This window comes from Phocoena phocoena, chromosome 3 (genome assembly GCF_963924675.1).
Source record: "Phocoena phocoena chromosome 3, mPhoPho1.1, whole genome shotgun sequence".
Classification (NCBI taxonomy): domain Eukaryota; kingdom Metazoa; phylum Chordata; class Mammalia; order Artiodactyla; family Phocoenidae; genus Phocoena; species Phocoena phocoena.
Window position 1 is genome coordinate 161,118,438 of NC_089221.1, and position 15,902 is coordinate 161,134,339.

The window sequence follows — 15,902 nt, forward strand, 5'->3', positions numbered from 1 at the left end:
ACAGCCGGGAAGGGGCTCCAGACTAGGGTTTTTGATTTCTATATTCTGCTGTCTCCTCGTGAATCCCCAGTTCACCAGGGACAGGGAGACTCTGAGCCCTCGCTGAAGGTCCTGGACCCAGCGCACACGACACCAAATATTGAACTGCATCCCGTGCAAACTACAAATCTGTTGTTAAAGGATTGCTGTAGTTTTGCGCATGAAGCATGTGAACAACGCCATTTAGTGCACGGTGGGCCGAGCGTTCTCAGCACCATCATTTGATTTTGGTTTGCATTTTCCCATTTTGGAACTTGTAACCACCCCTCCTCTCCAAGTCTTAAAAATATTTCTAGAGGCCCTTGAAAAGCTCTCCCTGCTTCACCACCCCGGCCGCTGGAGAACCAAGACAGGTCCTGGGCCTGCCAGGTCCTCGCGGGGGGGGGGGGGGGGGGAGGGAGGCCTCACACAGAAACCTCCGTCATCGGCCCTGTGCTAGGTCTCACCCTCCACCTGTGGCGGGGGTGGGGCGTCCGAACTACCTCAGGTCCGGCCCTGCTTCTCCCCCGCCATCTCATTACACAGCCCCTCGCCCCCACTGAATCCTGAGGGTGTGGAGGGTGGGCCGCAAAAAAGACCCTTCCTGCTCCCCACTTCTCGGCCTTTACTCTGCATCCGGGGAGCTCAGAGCAGCTCCACCCTCACCGCCCCTCTGCTCTTCGGGCAGGGCTCAGAATACAGACCGCCTCCCCAGCCCGCGGCTCCGGCCTGACGCTACGTCCCCTCCCTCCTCCTGGCCTGAACTCAGAATGGTCCCCTCCCTTCACCCCGACCCCACTTCCAGTCCCGCTGGGGCTCATCAGAGATTCTGCTTGCTCTAACCGTCAGCCTTCCACCATGGGGCCTCAAAACAGCCCCCCGGTCCCGCCCACTACCGGGAGGTCGGGGGGTGGGGGTGGGATGAGGGCTTATCACAGACTCGCCCCTGTCTGCCTGTTCTGTCCTACCGGAGGGTTCAGAGCAGACCCCCACCCCCTAGCCCCACCCACCCTAGGGGAGGGGGAAGGACTCCTCATAGACCCGCCCCTGTCTGTTCTCTCCCACCAAAGGGATCAGAACAGCCCCACTGACCCGCCCTCGGCCCCGCCCTCCTGGCCGGGGTCGCCCCCTCTACCCCGGCCTCGTACGCCCCGCGCAGCCGGGTCCACTCTGTACTTGCGGCGGCGCAGTGGTTCGGTGAGGCTCCGCGGCGCGGGGTCGTCCAGGTCCTCTGGCAGCAGGAAGCTGCGGTCCAGCACCTCAGACGCCTCTTGCCAGTTGGCGAAGCAGGCTGGGCCCAGGCGCCGGATCTCGTCGGCCGCGTCGAGCGTGAGCACATCCCCACTCGGCTTGAGCACCACGACCGCCGGCAGGCGCTCCACGGAGAACCGGCGCCCGAGGTCCCTGCGGGGCGGGCGGGTCAGTCCGGTCGGACCCTCGTCCTTGACCCTATGCTGAGGAGCCCCACATCCCTCCTCCCAGTACTTACTGAGCGCCTTCTGTGTGCACTGTCCCATGCCGGCCTCTGGGGATGCCCAGGAACCAGAACAGGCCAGGCCACACTGGCCTCTGGGCTTTGGCTCCAACACCCCAGACATGCTCCCACCACAGGGCCTTTGCACTGGCCATGTCCTCTGCCTGGAGCACTCTCTCCAGACATCTGCGGATTAAGACCCTGTATGCTGCAGACACCTAACCTTAAATCTCAACGCCTCTCTTTCTCTCCGCTGATGCGCGGCTCTCAGCATCCAACACACGGCATAGTTTATTTCTCCTGTTTGTCATTTTCTCCCACAATAGAAAGTAGCGTCACTAGGGCACAGATTTCTGTCCCTATTCACGAGTGTCCCCAGTGCCCGAAACAGTGCCGGGCACAGAGTAGATGCTCAGGAAATGTGTGTGGGATGAATGAATAAACACTGACAGATTCCATAAAGAGATACTAAACTGAGTAAAGGGCTTATGGTCAGAGAGGACCTCTTTAAGGAGGTGACCCTGGAGCTGAAATCTGCAGGAAGAGGAAGGGGAGAACTGGGGAGAGTTTTCCCATGCAGAGTGCACAGCCGGTGCAAAAGCCTGAAGGTCAGAGGGAGATTGGAGTGCAGCATTGATCATAAAGGCCCTGCAGGGCCATGGTAAGGAGTTTTTGATTTTGTTTTCTGTATGAGAGAGAGCCAGTGAAAAGCCATCCACAGGAGACCCCCAGACCAAACCTCCCATCTAGGCCAAAGCCCCACACGGTCATCATGGAGTTAAGTAGGCTACCAGACTGGTCCCATCACCCATGATTCTTAACTTCCACCCACGGGGTTCTTGGGTGGCCCTTTTCCAGGCCTCCTTACAGAGACACATAGTATTGATACTTGCAAAATCCCACAGGAGTAGGTTGCCAGACTTAGCAACTAGAAATACAGGACACCCTGTGTGAATGAATTTGAACTTCATGTAAACAACAAATAACTTTTTATAAGTATGTCCCTGCATCACGTGGGACACAGTTATACTCAAAAATTCTTCATTGTTTACATGAAATTTATATTCAACTGGGTGTCCTGTATTTTATCTGGCAACCCTGTGTGTGGGAGGGGTAGGGGGTGGGGACTCGCTCACGCTGTCTGGATACTTGCCTGGGTGAAGGCTTTGTGGAGAGGACCCTGCCTCAAACAAGGTCAATGTTTGGCTATGATCCCCTTACAGCTGGCATTTCTTCCCCCAGGGGAGGGAAATGTTCAGCATTTGGGGAAAAGAACCTCCTCAGCTGCAGAAGGCTGTGGGAGTGAGCAAGTGTGCCAACTCTGATAATGTTGGGTGGGGATGAAGGTCTCCATAACCAGAAACTTCTAAGTTTTGTAACAAAATTGATGACATCAGTAAAATGGCACAAAGTCTGCGACTCACTTTGAAATGGTTCAGATCGAACTCCACGTGCATGGAGATAAAGCAAATGGCAAAAATGCCCAAGGGTTTCATTGTGTGCTCCTTCCAACTTTTTGGTATCTTTGAAATTTTTCTTTTATTTTTCCTTTGGCCATGCCACACGGCTTGCAGGAAACTTTTCATAGTAAAAAATTGGGGTTTAAAAAGAATGAGGGACTTCCCTGGTGGCGCAGTGGTTAAGAATCCGCCTACCAGTGCAGGGGACACGGGTTCAAGCCCTGGTCCGAGAAGATCCCATATGCCGCGGAGCAACTAAGCCCGTGCGCCACGACTACTGAGCCTGTGCTCTAGAGCCTGCGAGCCACAACTACTGAAGCCCACGTGCCTAGAGCCCGTGCTCCGCAACAAGGGAAGCCACCGCAATGAGAAGCCCGGGCACTAAAATGAAGAGTAGCCCCCTGCTTGCCGCAGCTAGAGAAAACCCGTGCACAGCCACAAAAACCCAACACAGCCAAAAATAAGGAAATAAAATAGAAATAAATTTATAAAGTAAATAAATAAAAAGAATGAAAGTCTCACTGTTGAAAAGGGGAAAGTTTGCAAAGAGCCACAAACAATCACACTGTTTATTGGGCAGCTCCTTGGACAGCTGGAACTCAACCATCTCTCTCTCTCTCAGCTCCAGTGCCCTCCATGGCTCCCAGCTACTCTGAGGATCACATCCACGCTCATTAGGTGGCATTTGGGGCGCTGCTCCACGTGCTGCCTTCTTACTCCTGGTATGACTGTTCCCTGAATTGGCTGTTCTTTCCCTGAAATCCTCCGAGCCTTTGTCTGGGTTACATCCTCTGCCTGGAAACCCTTCCCTTTCCTCACTTTTTACCCTCCTATCCTCCTTGTCCTTGGTGGTGGTGGGGGGGTGTCTCTCTTTAAAGCCATTTCCTCTGGGAAGCATCCCCTGACCCCCAAATCTCAGCAAGGTCTCCCCATGATATTTCCACATGACATCCTCCCTTTGTCCTTGGGAACTACTGCAGTTGTTTATTATGTATTTATCTGAGTGTTTGAGTCTTTGTTTCACGTTTGTGCTCCCCCCTTCCCAGGTTGTAAACTCCCCAGGGAGCTGGATGGAAATGGGCATATGTACCCCTCCCCCGGCCCTCCCCCCCAGTTCTCTGTTCTGATTGGCCTACAGAGGGTGCTCATCAACTTCAGATGGAACAGATACCTCAGTAAACAAATACTTCACTTTCAGTAGAAACAGCCCCTCCTCCAGGAAGCCCTCCCTGACCTCTCCTCGCACCTCACCTCCTCAGGTCATCCTCGAAGGGCAAGAAGAGCCACTTCTTGGGCATGTCCCTGAGGAACAGGTCCTGCTGCTCCTCTGTCGAGTCCTGGGACACGTACACCAGAGCCAGCTGGGCTGCCCGCAACACGTAGAACTCATCCGTGAGCCGCACAAAGAAGTCCCTGAGGATGGGTGCAAAGGCCTGGCACTTCGGGCACGAGCCGGCACCAAAGAACAGCAGCACCAGTCGGTTTTCCAGCCGGCGGCTAAGCTCGGCCTCTGTGTCCAACTCATCCTGGTCACTGTTGTTTCGGATCAGGACACGGCCAGAGAACAGGCAGGCCATGGCAACCCTGGCTGGGTGCTGGGGACAGGGCGCAAGGACCTTGTGTGACCCCGAGCCTGCTGACTGGCTGCTGTCCCAGGATTAGGAATTTTTAGGAGGCCAGTTTAGAACCTCACTAATCTGCCTAACCTCGACCTGATTCTTTGCTGCCTCTGAGGGCAGGGGCTCAGCTGCTCATGGGCCTGTCTCAGCAGACAGCTGCTAAGGCATTAAAAAAAACAGGCTGACATACTGGTGTGAAAATATTTTGTTAAATTGTGATGTAAAAAGATACGTGCCTCTTCGTGAATGCATTCGGTAATCCTAAACCACAGGGCTCAACTAATTAATAACAGTGATTTCTAAGTCGAGATGAGCATAAATGATATTTCAAGGTGTCTGCCTGCCATGACCAGGATGTCCTGTGAAATTATCTTTGATTTACACGGGTGACAAAGTCACAGAGCTGGCCAATATCTGCTTTGATAGGACATGAGAAAACAGGCTAAATTCCGGTTAGAAATTAATAAGAATAAACGTTTTTTTCTTCCCTTCGCCCTCCTGAATTCTGTCTGAACAGCCCACCTTAAGATTCCATGGTGAGTAAGGGTGAAAATCATGGTCACGGTATTTTGTGGCCCTCTCCCACCAAGCGCTGGGAACTAGTTCTCCTCTCCTTGAAGCCAGGTTGGCTCCCAACTTGCTTTGACTGATAGAATGTGGTGGAAGGTGTGAGTTCGCAGGATAAGCCTTATTCTCACCTCCCACTTTCACTCTTTTGGAATGTGGCCTCCAGACGCCCCATGTAAGGAAGCTGATCTAGCCCAGAGGTTGGCAAACTTTTTATGTAAAGGGCCAGGGAGTAAATATTTTTGACATTTTAGGCCACAGAATTCTGCTACAACTTTGAATTCTCTTATTGTGCAAAAGCATCTCTAGACAATATGTACATTAATTTGTGTGTCTGGGCTCCAATAAAACTCTATGTACAGACACTGAAATTTGAATTTCATATGTCGTGAGGCATCAATCTTTCGATTTTGTTTTCAACCGTTGAAAAATGTAAAAACCATTCTTAGCCGCAGTGAGCAGGATTTGGCCTGCGACCCGTTCTAGCCTATTGGTTGAGAGGCCACATGCAAGAGAGCTAGGTGCCCAGCCAACTGCCACACGTGTGATCTTCCAGCCCAGCCACTGACAGAATGTAGCACAGTGACTGTGCCAGGTGAGACCAGCAGAGGGACGCCCAGGTGTTACTGACCAGGGTTCTTGGCCTCTTTAATCAACAGAAATTGATCAGAGGCCAGACAAGAAGTTCAGGCAAGGCTTTACTGGGGCCCCTGCTGCAGGCCCCTACTTGCAGAACCAGGAACAGTTTCCCTTGCTGGCTTGCTTGCTGAAGTGGGGGCGAGCTGGTTCCTTATATGGGGTGAGGGGAGGGGTGTGTCCAAGGGTTGGGTCGGAGGGGCGGCTTTGGTGGTTTGCCCACCCCTTTGGTGGTGGTGTGTGCAGGGGGCATGCGCTGTACCCCGCTTTTGCTCCCAGCTCTTCAGAAGCGGCAGTTGGGGTTTTTTGGTCTTTTTGTATCTTGTCCATAGTTTGTCCTCACTGTGCGTGCAAGCAGTTCTTTTTAGTCCCTTATAGTTTCTTTGTATTCATATTTTGTTGCTTGAGGAGACTTTTGCCCAGGTGCAAGCACTGCAGCAAAGGGTCCCAGGCCCCAGGTCCCAGCCTGTCTCACAGGCAACCCATGGGATCCTGAGAAATAGTTGCTTAGCCTTGGATGAAGCCACTCAGTTTGGGGGTGATTTGTTATACAGCAATAGGTAACCAGAACACCAGGTCTTGAGGACTTTTCTGGACCTGGGGAGATGTGAGAGACGGAAAGAAACTTAGTATTGGCTTTAAACAATAAAAAAGAAAACCACAAAATCCTCATTCTCAAGAGTTTAACCTACCTTGTCAAGGCTCTGTGACTGGGCCCATCCCTGATGGGCCACCTTTCATTCTGATAGGGATAGAGTAAGATACACAGCTAGAAATCCCACTAGGGGAAGATAGAGAAGGACTTCAGGAGGTCACCGTAAACTAGACATCAACCAGGAAATGCCCAGGTCATCTGGCAGATAAATCAGAACATTTTGAAACTAAACACTTACTTAGGCCACTACCACGGAAAAAATGGATACAAGACCTGCATTTGGCATTGTGAGGTCTGTAAGATAACCTGCCCTGAAAACTGCATTCCGGCTCAGTAGCTTACAGAGGAATATGGGGGAAAGGTGAAATAAACTAGGGGAAAGGTGACATTATACTGAAACCTGAGATAAATTAGCATATTTTAGTATATGTTATCACCTTTTTACTAATAGATTGGATTGGCCAAAAAGTTCGTTCTGGTTTTTCTGTAAGAGGCTATGGAAAGACCCGAACCAAATTTTTGGCCAGCCCAATACATATGATTTAAGTAGCGCTATGACAGTCCCAATTAGACCATACAAGCTTAAAGGAGGAGCTAATGAGGTAAGCCTTGACATCTACCCAAGAATGAGGAAGAAGGGGGTCTTCTTCCCTACCTACTTTTTCTTTGATTATGAAAATGTAGCCACCTTTGTTCTCAGGACAGCAGAGCTCCCTTGCCTGCCAGCTTGTATCCTTCACAACGCTCCTATAGTATTAAATCCACTTCTTGGCACTTCCCTGGTGGTGCGGAGTGGGTAAGACTCTGCATTCCCAATGCAGGGGGCCTGGGTTTGATCCCTGGTCGGGGAACTAGATCCCACATGGATGCCGCAACTAAGAAGTCCGCGTTCTCATGCCACAGCTAAGACTGGCGCAGCCAAAAAAAAACCCACCCCACTTCTTACCTATCACTTTGCCTCTCGTTGAATTCTCTCTGCACCAAGACACAAGAATTGGAACTTCAGTAAGCCCTGAGACCAGGCGTGAAGTTTCAGCTGGGAGATTGCGGGTTCAAGTCCCATCTGCCAGAGATTGTGGGTTGGAGTCCCATCTGAGGTGTGCTGTTTCAATTCCCTTTAAAATTTCCTGGTTAGATTTTCCTCTCTCTGCCAGAACCATGGGAAGTCCCAGCTTATTGTGAATTCAAGAGATTACTGAGAGCAAAATTATCTCAGCAATGGAGAACTCTTCTAAGATGTTTACAAGGTATGAAATAAAGGGAAACCTCACAAAAATGGAGTTGGGAGGCCAGAGGGGGAGCTCTCAAGCAGTATTACTCAAGGTCAATTACAGGAAGAACTGTCAATTACAGGCCCCAACAGAAGAATCATCAATAGGAAGGAATCACCAATTACAGGCACCAAAAGAAAGGATGTACATTGAATCTCCTACAAGAAATCAACTACCCCAGGAACTCAGCCAATGAGAAACTCTCATCACCCTGAACACTCACTTTTCTCCAGTGGATTTTCCTTCCAAACAGTGCCTCTAAACTTCCTCCTTTTTCTTTTTAAGTAAATTTTTTTTAATTTAATTTTTATTTATTTTTGGCTGCGTCGGGTCTTCGTTGCTGTGTGCGGGCTTTCTCTAGTTGCGGCGAGTGGGGGCTACTCTTCGTTGCGTTGGGTGGGCTTCTTTTGTTGTGGAGCACAGGCTCTAGGCACACGGGCTCAGTAGTTGTGGCTCGTGGGCTCTAGATTGCAGGCTCAGTAGTTGTGGCACACGGGCTTCGTTGCTCTGCGGCATGTGGGATATTCCCGGACCAGGGCGCGAACCCATGTCCCCTGCATTGGCAGGTGGATTCTTAACCACTGCGCCATCAGGGAAGCACCCCCTCCTTTTTCTTTATAAAATAATGTTCCTCTCCTTTTTGTTGTCGTTGTTGTTGTTGGACTTGTCTATGGTTTTCGCTGTAGGTTGCTTGTCCTGAATTGTAATTCCATGCTATTTCCCCATAAACCCATCTTTGCTGGTAAAATAACTTTTATTTTTCAGGTCAACATAGGTGCCAGCCTTGTGTGCTCAGAACAGCCCTATGAGACGTATATGGTTTTACTCCCTTTTGCAGGTTTTACTCCCTTTTGCAGGTGAAGCACAGAGCCTGGGAGAAGTCACCTAGCAAATGATGCCTGTCAGGCTGCAGAGTCCATTCCAACTTAACTGGGCCTTTCAACTATCCCAGAATTTCCAAACTGTAGCCCCCATGCAGTTGGGGCCAGGTCATTCTCTGTGGTGTGGGGCTGTCCTGAACATTGTAGGACATTTAGCAGCATCCCTAGCCTCTACTCACTAGATGCCATAACACCCCTATCCCCACCACACCCGGTCCCACGTTGTAACAATTAAAAATGTCTCGGGCTTCCCTGGTGGCGCAGTGGTTGAGAGTCCGCCTGCCGATGCAGGGGACTACGGGTTTGTGCCCCGGTCCGGGAAGATCCCACGTGCCGCGGAGCGGCTGGGCCCGTGAGCCATGGCCGCTGAGCCTGCGCGTCCGGAGCCTGTGCTCCGCAACGGGAGAGGCCACAACAGTGAGAGGCCCGCGTACCGCAAAAAAAAAAAAAAAAAAAAGTCTCCAGGTGTCACCAAGTGTCCAAAGGAGCAGGATTGCCCCCTAGTTGAGAATCACCGCTCTAACTGGTCACCCTGCTTATATTGGGTTGACTGGTGTCCCTTAAAGAGATATATCCAAGCCCTAACCCCCAGAACCTGTGAGTGTGACCTTATCTGGAAAAGAGTCTTTGCAGATGTAATTAAATTAAGGATCTCAAGATGAGATGATCCTGGATTATCTAGGTAGGTCCTAAATCCAATGACAAGTGTTCTTATAAGAGGCAGAAGAGGAGAGGACACAGACACACAGGGAGAAGGCCATGTGAAGATAGAGGCAGAGATAGGAGTGATATGGCCAGAAGTCAAGGAACGCCTGGAGCCACCGGAAGTTGGAAGAGGCAGGGAAGGGTCCCTGGAACTTTCAGAGGGTATGAGCCTGTTGACACTTTGATTTCTGACTCCTGGCTTCAGGAAGAACTGAGAGACAATACATTTCTGTTATTTTAAGCTACTCAGTTTGTGGTACTTTGTTATGGCAGCCCCAATAAACTAATACCCCTACTGTAGTGGGCACTTGAATTTGGCGCAGAGAAATGGCTCCCTCCCGCATGGCGCTCATGTTCTTCTGACAGTGCGATTCCCATGCTTTGATCTTCCGGTTATTTTATTTCAACGTGTGCTTCATCCCTCTTGTTCTTCCAGAAAGTTCCAAGAACTCCCTTTGCTGTGGCCTGCAGACCCATGTGGTCAGCCGGGGAAGGGAGATACCCATCATTCTGTGCCCCCCACCTACTGTGTGCCTGCTTACTCTCCAGACCAGAAGCCCCTTGTGAGCCTTTCTGCACAGTGCGCGCGGGAGGTGGGCGTTACCACCCAGAGGGCGACCAGTGTGCTGAGGGGAGAGGTGACCTGCCCAAGGCCACCCAACTGGAGAGGCTCAGAGCCTGCTTTGGCCCTGAAAGCTGAGTTCTGTCCCTCTGTCCAGGCCTCAGTTTCCCCTCCTGTGAAACAGGGATAGGATCGTTCCTTAACCAGTCACCTGGAATCCCTGGGGAGAGTTACGCTTTTGGAATTGGGAATTTTTCAGATCTTAGGAAGGTAACAGGGCGAAAGCTGCCATGTGTTGTGTGATGTCCCTGGGGGGTATGGGGAAGCCCCTATGTAAAGGGATAAATAAAGGATAAACAGGGGTAAAAAGGGATCATTGATCACTGAAAACAGCCAGGGTCAGTGCCGCGGAAGTGGTCCCTCCGCCGGAGTACTGGCACTACCTTAAGAAAAAGTTGGGTTTGCAGAGCCTTTTTGGGGATTTGGGGATTGCTGACTGAGGAGAAGAGTATCTCCGTGCACAGCATTTGGGATCTTAGTTCCCCAACCAGGGATGGAACTTGCGCCCCCTACAGTGGAAGCACAGAGTCTTAACCACTGGACCACCAGGGAAGTCCCACGTGTACGATTTTTTTTTTTTTTCCCCGTTACGCGGGCCTCTCACTGCTGTGGCCTCTCCCGTTGCGGAGGCCTCTCCCGTTGCGGAGCACAGGCTCCGGATGCGCAGGCCCGGCGGCCGTGGCTCACTGACCCAGCCACTCTGCGGCATGTGGGATCTTCCCGGACCGGGGCACGAACCCGCGTCCCCTGCATCGGCAGGCAGACTCTCAACCACTGCGCCACCAGGGAAGCCCCCACGTGTACTATTTAGTCGGGGCTCAGTAAACTTGGTAAGATGGAGGGAGGAAGAGAGATTAGAAAGGGGGAAGGGGAGGAAGGGAGGGGAAGAAGAAAGAGGAAGAAGGGAGGAGGAGGGAAGGCAGGAAGATGGGGGAAGAAGGGGAAGAGGAGTAGTGGGGAGGAGGAAGTGGGGAAGGGGAAGGAGGAGTGGGTGGACAGGGGGAGAAGGTGAGCAAAGGGGAAGTGGAAGAAGGCTAAGGGGGGGCCTTGAAGAGGGGAAGGAGAAGGGGGAGGGGGAGAGAGGGAGGAAGGGGGGAAGTAGGGGGAATCAGGGCAAGATGGAGAAGAGGGAGGAGAAGTTTAAGGAAGAGTGAAAGGGGAGGAGGAGGGTGAGGAAGGGGAGCAAGCTGTCTGCCCACATTTGTGAATGAATGAATCTCAACTCCAGCTAGTGTGACAGTTCCAGGCCTCAGTTTCTTTACCTGTAAAGTGGGGTGATCACAATACTGCTACGTGGCAGGATAAGAGTGCTGCTGTAGTTACTGGGCATTGCTGACTCCACTGACCCCCCCCCGTTTAAGAAAGTAGGGGATCAGTGACTGGCCTCCTCGTCCCCATTTTACCCACCCTAGGTGGCCCGCAGGGACCAATGGCTGCATGGGTGCGCTAGCGCACACGCGCGCGCACCTGTGTGTGTGTGTGTGTGTGTGTGTGTGTGTGTGTGTGGAGGGGAGCGCCTGACCGGTCCTGTCCTCTAAATGGTGCTGGAAGCAGGCCCTGGCCACCTCCCAAGGAGAGTGCTGAGAAGGTCGGCCAAGCTGCGCAGAAAACAAGCAGGGTGGGGTGCGCAGAGGGGCAGAGGAAAGGGGAGTTTGGAGAGAAGGAGCCAAAGCAGAAGCCCACCTGGGCACAACGCAGTCCGAGCAGGTCCCAGGAGTCTGCAGAAGCAGAAGCCCCGGAGGGGAGTCCTCTGTCTTGTACTCACTGTCGCTGCCTGAGCTCTGGTAACCCTCGACAGAGCAGCCAAAGCCTGAGGGTCTGTGAGCGGCTCCAGGTCAGCCAGGGAACAGGGTGGTGGGCAGCGAGGCCAGCACTGGCCCGCACCTGATCAGGGGGAGGGCTTTAGGGTCTCTAGGTTAGCATTTAGGACCTTGGGATGCAAATAAGGGACTCGGGGGTTCCTGTGGAAGGGTGGGGAACTGGTGTGTGGATTTTGCCCTCCCTGGGCTGCTGCGGTGAGACCTAACTGACAAGATTTCGGGATATGGATTTGGGATTAGTTGGGTCCTTGGAATATATCTTTTTTTAAAAAAATTACTTTATTTATATTTTTTATTGTTGGCTGCGTTCGGTCTCTGTTGCTAAGCGCGGGCTTCCCCTAGTTACTGGGAGCTGGGGGCCACTCCTTGCTGTGGTGCGTGGGCTTCCCCTTGCGGTGGCTTCTCTGGCTGAGGAGCACGGGCTCTAGGCGCACAGGCCTCAATAGTTGTGTCACGTGGGCTCAGCAGCCGTGGCTCACGGGCTCCAGAGCGCAGGCTCAGTAGTTGTGGTGCAGGAGCTCAGCAGCTCCGTGGCATGTGGGATCTTCCCGGACCAGGGCTCGAACCCGTGTCGACTGAACTGACAGGCAGATACTTAACCACTGTGCCACCAGGGAAGTCCATTGGAATATATCTTTAAGACTGAGGTAGGGGTTGGATATTTTGGGGCCCCTAGGCTGTGAGTTTAGTACTCCCCAGGTCTCTGGAGTCCGAAGAGGCTTTGGGGATTGGATTTAGAATAAACTGGGGCAAGAACCCAGTACACGTACGCCCTGAATGTGAACTGAGAGTTGCTAGTCCCCCGGGGTAGGAATTCTGGTTCCCAACTACGGCTTGGGCCGGGAGCGCCCGGGAGCCAAACCTCTCTCGGCTGAGGGACGCACGTGTTTCCTAATCGCCGGCAGGGATAGGACGGGGGAGCTGGGAGGCCGGCGAAGTTTGGTTGTCATGGAGACAGCCGCCTTCCTCGCCAGGCGTTCTAGCCCCTGGGTCTCGCTGGCCGTCGTCACTCTGGCCAGGGTGGCCTCTCTATGGTCGTGGCCTCCGGAAGGGGGCGGGCGTCGGCTCTGCGGCTGTGCGGCAGAGCGGTTCTAAGCCAGACAGTTCGGAAGAGAGCCGGCCTGGGAGGGCAGGTGGGGCGGGGCCTAGGGTGCTAGGAGGGAGGCGGAGGGTGGTGACTGGGCCAAAGCCTGAGGGCGGGGCCGGTGACCGGGGTGGAACTTGGGCAGGGGAATACGGGCTAGGCCCAGGACTGGGGGCGGGGCTTGAGCTACTGCAGCCCAGAGTGGGTGCGGCGTGTGCTTGTGGACGGGGCCGTAGGCCTAACCTAGGGGCAGAACCTGGTCCAGGGCGGGCGGGGCTCCGGAATGGAGCCTGTGCTTACGGGCGGGGCCGGAGACCTAACCTGGGGGCGGGGTCAAGCCAGTGGAGGTGGGGCGGATAGAGGTGGGACCTGGAGGAAAGCCCAGGACCTGAGTCTGTGGTGGGGCCAAGGTGGACTCTAGGCTTGGGGGCCAAGTCGTTAGGATAGAGCTTGGGTCCAGCGTACAGCTGCTAAGTCGAGGCATGGGATGGGGCTTGCCAGTGACTGACGGAATGGAAGAGCTATGCCTGGGGGCGTGGAGATACACTAATGATTGGCAGAAAAGCCTGGGCCGGGCTAGGAGCAAGGAGGCCTGTGCCCACTTTGGGATGGGGCGGAGCCTGTCTGAGACATGCCCAATCCCAGGTATGGCGCGGGGGGCCGGCTCCAAGCGGGAGCGGAGCGCGACATCTGGGCGGGGTTGGGTTGGCCGTGGGGCGGGGCTCGGGCGGGCCGTGGCCTCACAGCTCTCCGCCTCCCCAGGATGCGGGCTCCAGGTGCGGGTTCGGCCTCCGTGGCCTCACTGGTGCTGCTGTGGTTGCTCGGACTGCCGTGGACCTGGAGCACAGTGGTGGCGCTCGGCGTGTACGTAGGCGGCGGCGGATGGCGTTTCCTGCGCATCGTCTGCAAAACCGCGAGGCGGGACCTCTTGTGAGTGCAACCCGGGCCTGATACAAGGGCTGGGGTCGGGGGCGGGCTGAGCGCCCAGGGGGGCGAACAGAGAGGGCTGAAAGGGCAGCGTGGGGGACCTTGAGGGCTTAGAGGGGGGAGGTTTTGGAGACTGGGGGCGGGGTTTGGGTGAGGGCGGGGCTGGGGGCGGGGCTTGGACCTGAAACGAGTGGGTTGGGGGACTCTGAGGGCACCAGCAGGGGACATCTTGAGGGATTCCCTGGAGGGAGATGAGTAGATTTCAATGTCCTTGAGCCTGCGTGGGTGACCTCAGGGCTCTGGACGGCAACTTGGGGGTACTAGGGCAGCGAGTAGGACTTCCAGAGAGCTGAGGCTGATTGGGAGGCCGTGCGTGTTTGGGGGGGTCTCTATGGGGCTTTGGTGACTGTGGGAGGGATCTGGGGCGTCTTCAGGGACTCCGGTAGGTCCCTAGGAGTTCTCAGGGGGACTTTCTCAAGGAGAATGAAAGGGCTTCCTGGGGCATGTGTAAAGGGCTTTTAGAGCCTTTGAAGGGTGTTTGTCTCCTCAGGGTCATTTACAGGTCTCTCTGTGGTCGGGGTGCTCTTTGAGAGTTTGAGGTCTGTGCGTGACTTTGGGGGTTCAGAATCTGTGGAGAGGTTGCTGTGTATTCCAAGATTTGCTCTCTGGTGACTGAGAATCTCTGGGGAGGGGATTCTGGTGGTGTTTGCAGGTATCCTTGGAAGGTCTCTGGGGTATCTCTAGCGGCTTCCTCAGAGAAGCTGTTGGGAGTCCTCCTGGGGTGAAATAAGTGCTTCTGGGCATTACCACCGGAGCAAATCTCAGGAACAGCCTCCATGTGGAAGTCCCTGAGCACTTGCTATGGGTCTGCCAGTCTTGGTGCCCATGGGGAGGTGGGAGGACTAACCCATTGTAAGGGTGAAGAAACTGAGGCTCTGTGAGCAGCAGGGATGGTGTGCAGCTGGAAAAACCTCCACTGCAAATTGACTGGTTCTGAACCTTCTAGAACCTGACCTTTCTTTTCCATGCCCTGGCCCCGGCCCCTGCCCCTGCCCTTGGTTTTCTGACATGCAGATTGGACTGTGCTCTCTGTTCAGACACCCTCCACAACCTCCATCCTCTGCAGTAGAAAAGACTCAGCCTCCAGCTGGGTACTTGAGGTCCTGACAATCTATTCCCTGCCCACTTGCCACTCCCCACCTCTCCATAGGTTCATCTGGCCCCCAGATCAACTTGCCTTGTCAGGCTCAGGCTGCTTTCCTCTGTCTGGAATACACTGGCCCTCCTTTTGCCTGGCAACACCTTATGATGTTGCCTCCCTCAGGGGACCCTTTGCTGAATTTTCCTGCTCAGCACCCTCCCATGGCTCCTTGTTGCTCTTAGAATCTAGACCACATGAGGTTTCTGACCATGTTCCCAACCTCCTGTCCTTTCCTTTGTCACTCTTCCAGCTACACTGGCCTCCTTGCTGTTCCTAAACACACTCGTATTTATTCCAGCCCCAGGGCCTTTGCATTTGCTATACCCTCTGCCCAGATCACTCTTCCCCTGCTCTTCATTTTCATCATGCCATGGCTTAAATGTCAGCTTGTCAGACAGCTCTCCCCTGACCCTATGTCTCTGTAGACCCTCCCACCTTGTTGCTCTGTGGCAGAATGGCCGAGATTTACACAGGGCTTCCTCTGTGTGAGGCACTCTGCTAAGCATGGCTTCTTCAAGTCCTCCCAACCACCCTGAGAGGTGGGTACCCTCTTGTCCCATCTTACAGATGAGCACACTGAGGCACAGCATAGTTTTGTCCCTTGCCCAAAGTCACACAGCTGGCCAGTAGTGGGGGCAGGATTTGAACCCAGGCAGTGTGGCTCCAGAGCTTGACTTGTAACCACTAGTGGCATCAGTCACTTGTAATTATCATATGTGTCTGCTTTCTTGCTTTTTAATTTTGGGGTCTCTTTCCCCCCACTAAACTGTGGGCCCTGTTGGGGGGCCAGCACAGATGGAGACCGTGTTGGACTTTGTGCTCCTGTGGCCCTGGTCTTCCGTCAGGGCGGCACACAACAGGAGCGCAGGGTATATTTTTTGGATGGCAGGTCTTCACTCCTTCCTCTTTTGGATGGCAGGTCTTCACTCCTTCATGCCCAAGGAAGGGGATATCTGTGACCA

The 15,902-nt window shown here is 53.7% G+C and overlaps 2 protein-coding genes across 2 annotated transcripts in view; one reads left to right on the forward strand and one right to left on the reverse strand.

Moving 5' to 3' along the window:
- SLC27A1 (solute carrier family 27 member 1) overlaps positions 1-15,902 on the forward strand; it is a 51,682-nt gene that overhangs the window by 9,039 nt on the left and 26,741 nt on the right. The window contains exons 3-4 of the mRNA XM_065875019.1: positions 11,807-11,823; positions 13,575-13,742. Of these exons, the coding sequence (XP_065731091.1) occupies positions 13,576-13,742 (167 nt within the window). The 5' untranslated portion in view covers positions 11,807-11,823; position 13,575. The remainder of the gene's footprint in view (positions 1-11,806; positions 11,824-13,574; positions 13,743-15,902) is intronic.
- Positions 1,092-4,529, reverse strand: NXNL1 (nucleoredoxin like 1). Its single transcript, XM_065873787.1, has 2 exons — positions 4,204-4,529; positions 1,092-1,422 (listed from the first exon to the last, which is right to left on the reverse strand). Exons 1-2 carry the CDS (start codon positions 4,527-4,529, stop codon positions 1,092-1,094), a joined length of 657 nt encoding a protein of 218 aa, XP_065729859.1.

What these genes read in the sequence shown, in the direction of transcription:
- NXNL1 (XM_065873787.1), bottom strand. Translation starts at nt 4,529, where the DNA reads ATGGCCTGCCTGTTCTCTGGCCGTGTCCTGATCCGAAACAACAGTGAC. An exon ending in TTCGAGGATGACCTGAGGAG is followed by an intron (nt 1,423 to 4,203) that starts GTGAGGTGCGAG and finishes CCCGCCCCGCAG; the next exon opens with GGACCTCGGGCGCCGGTTCT.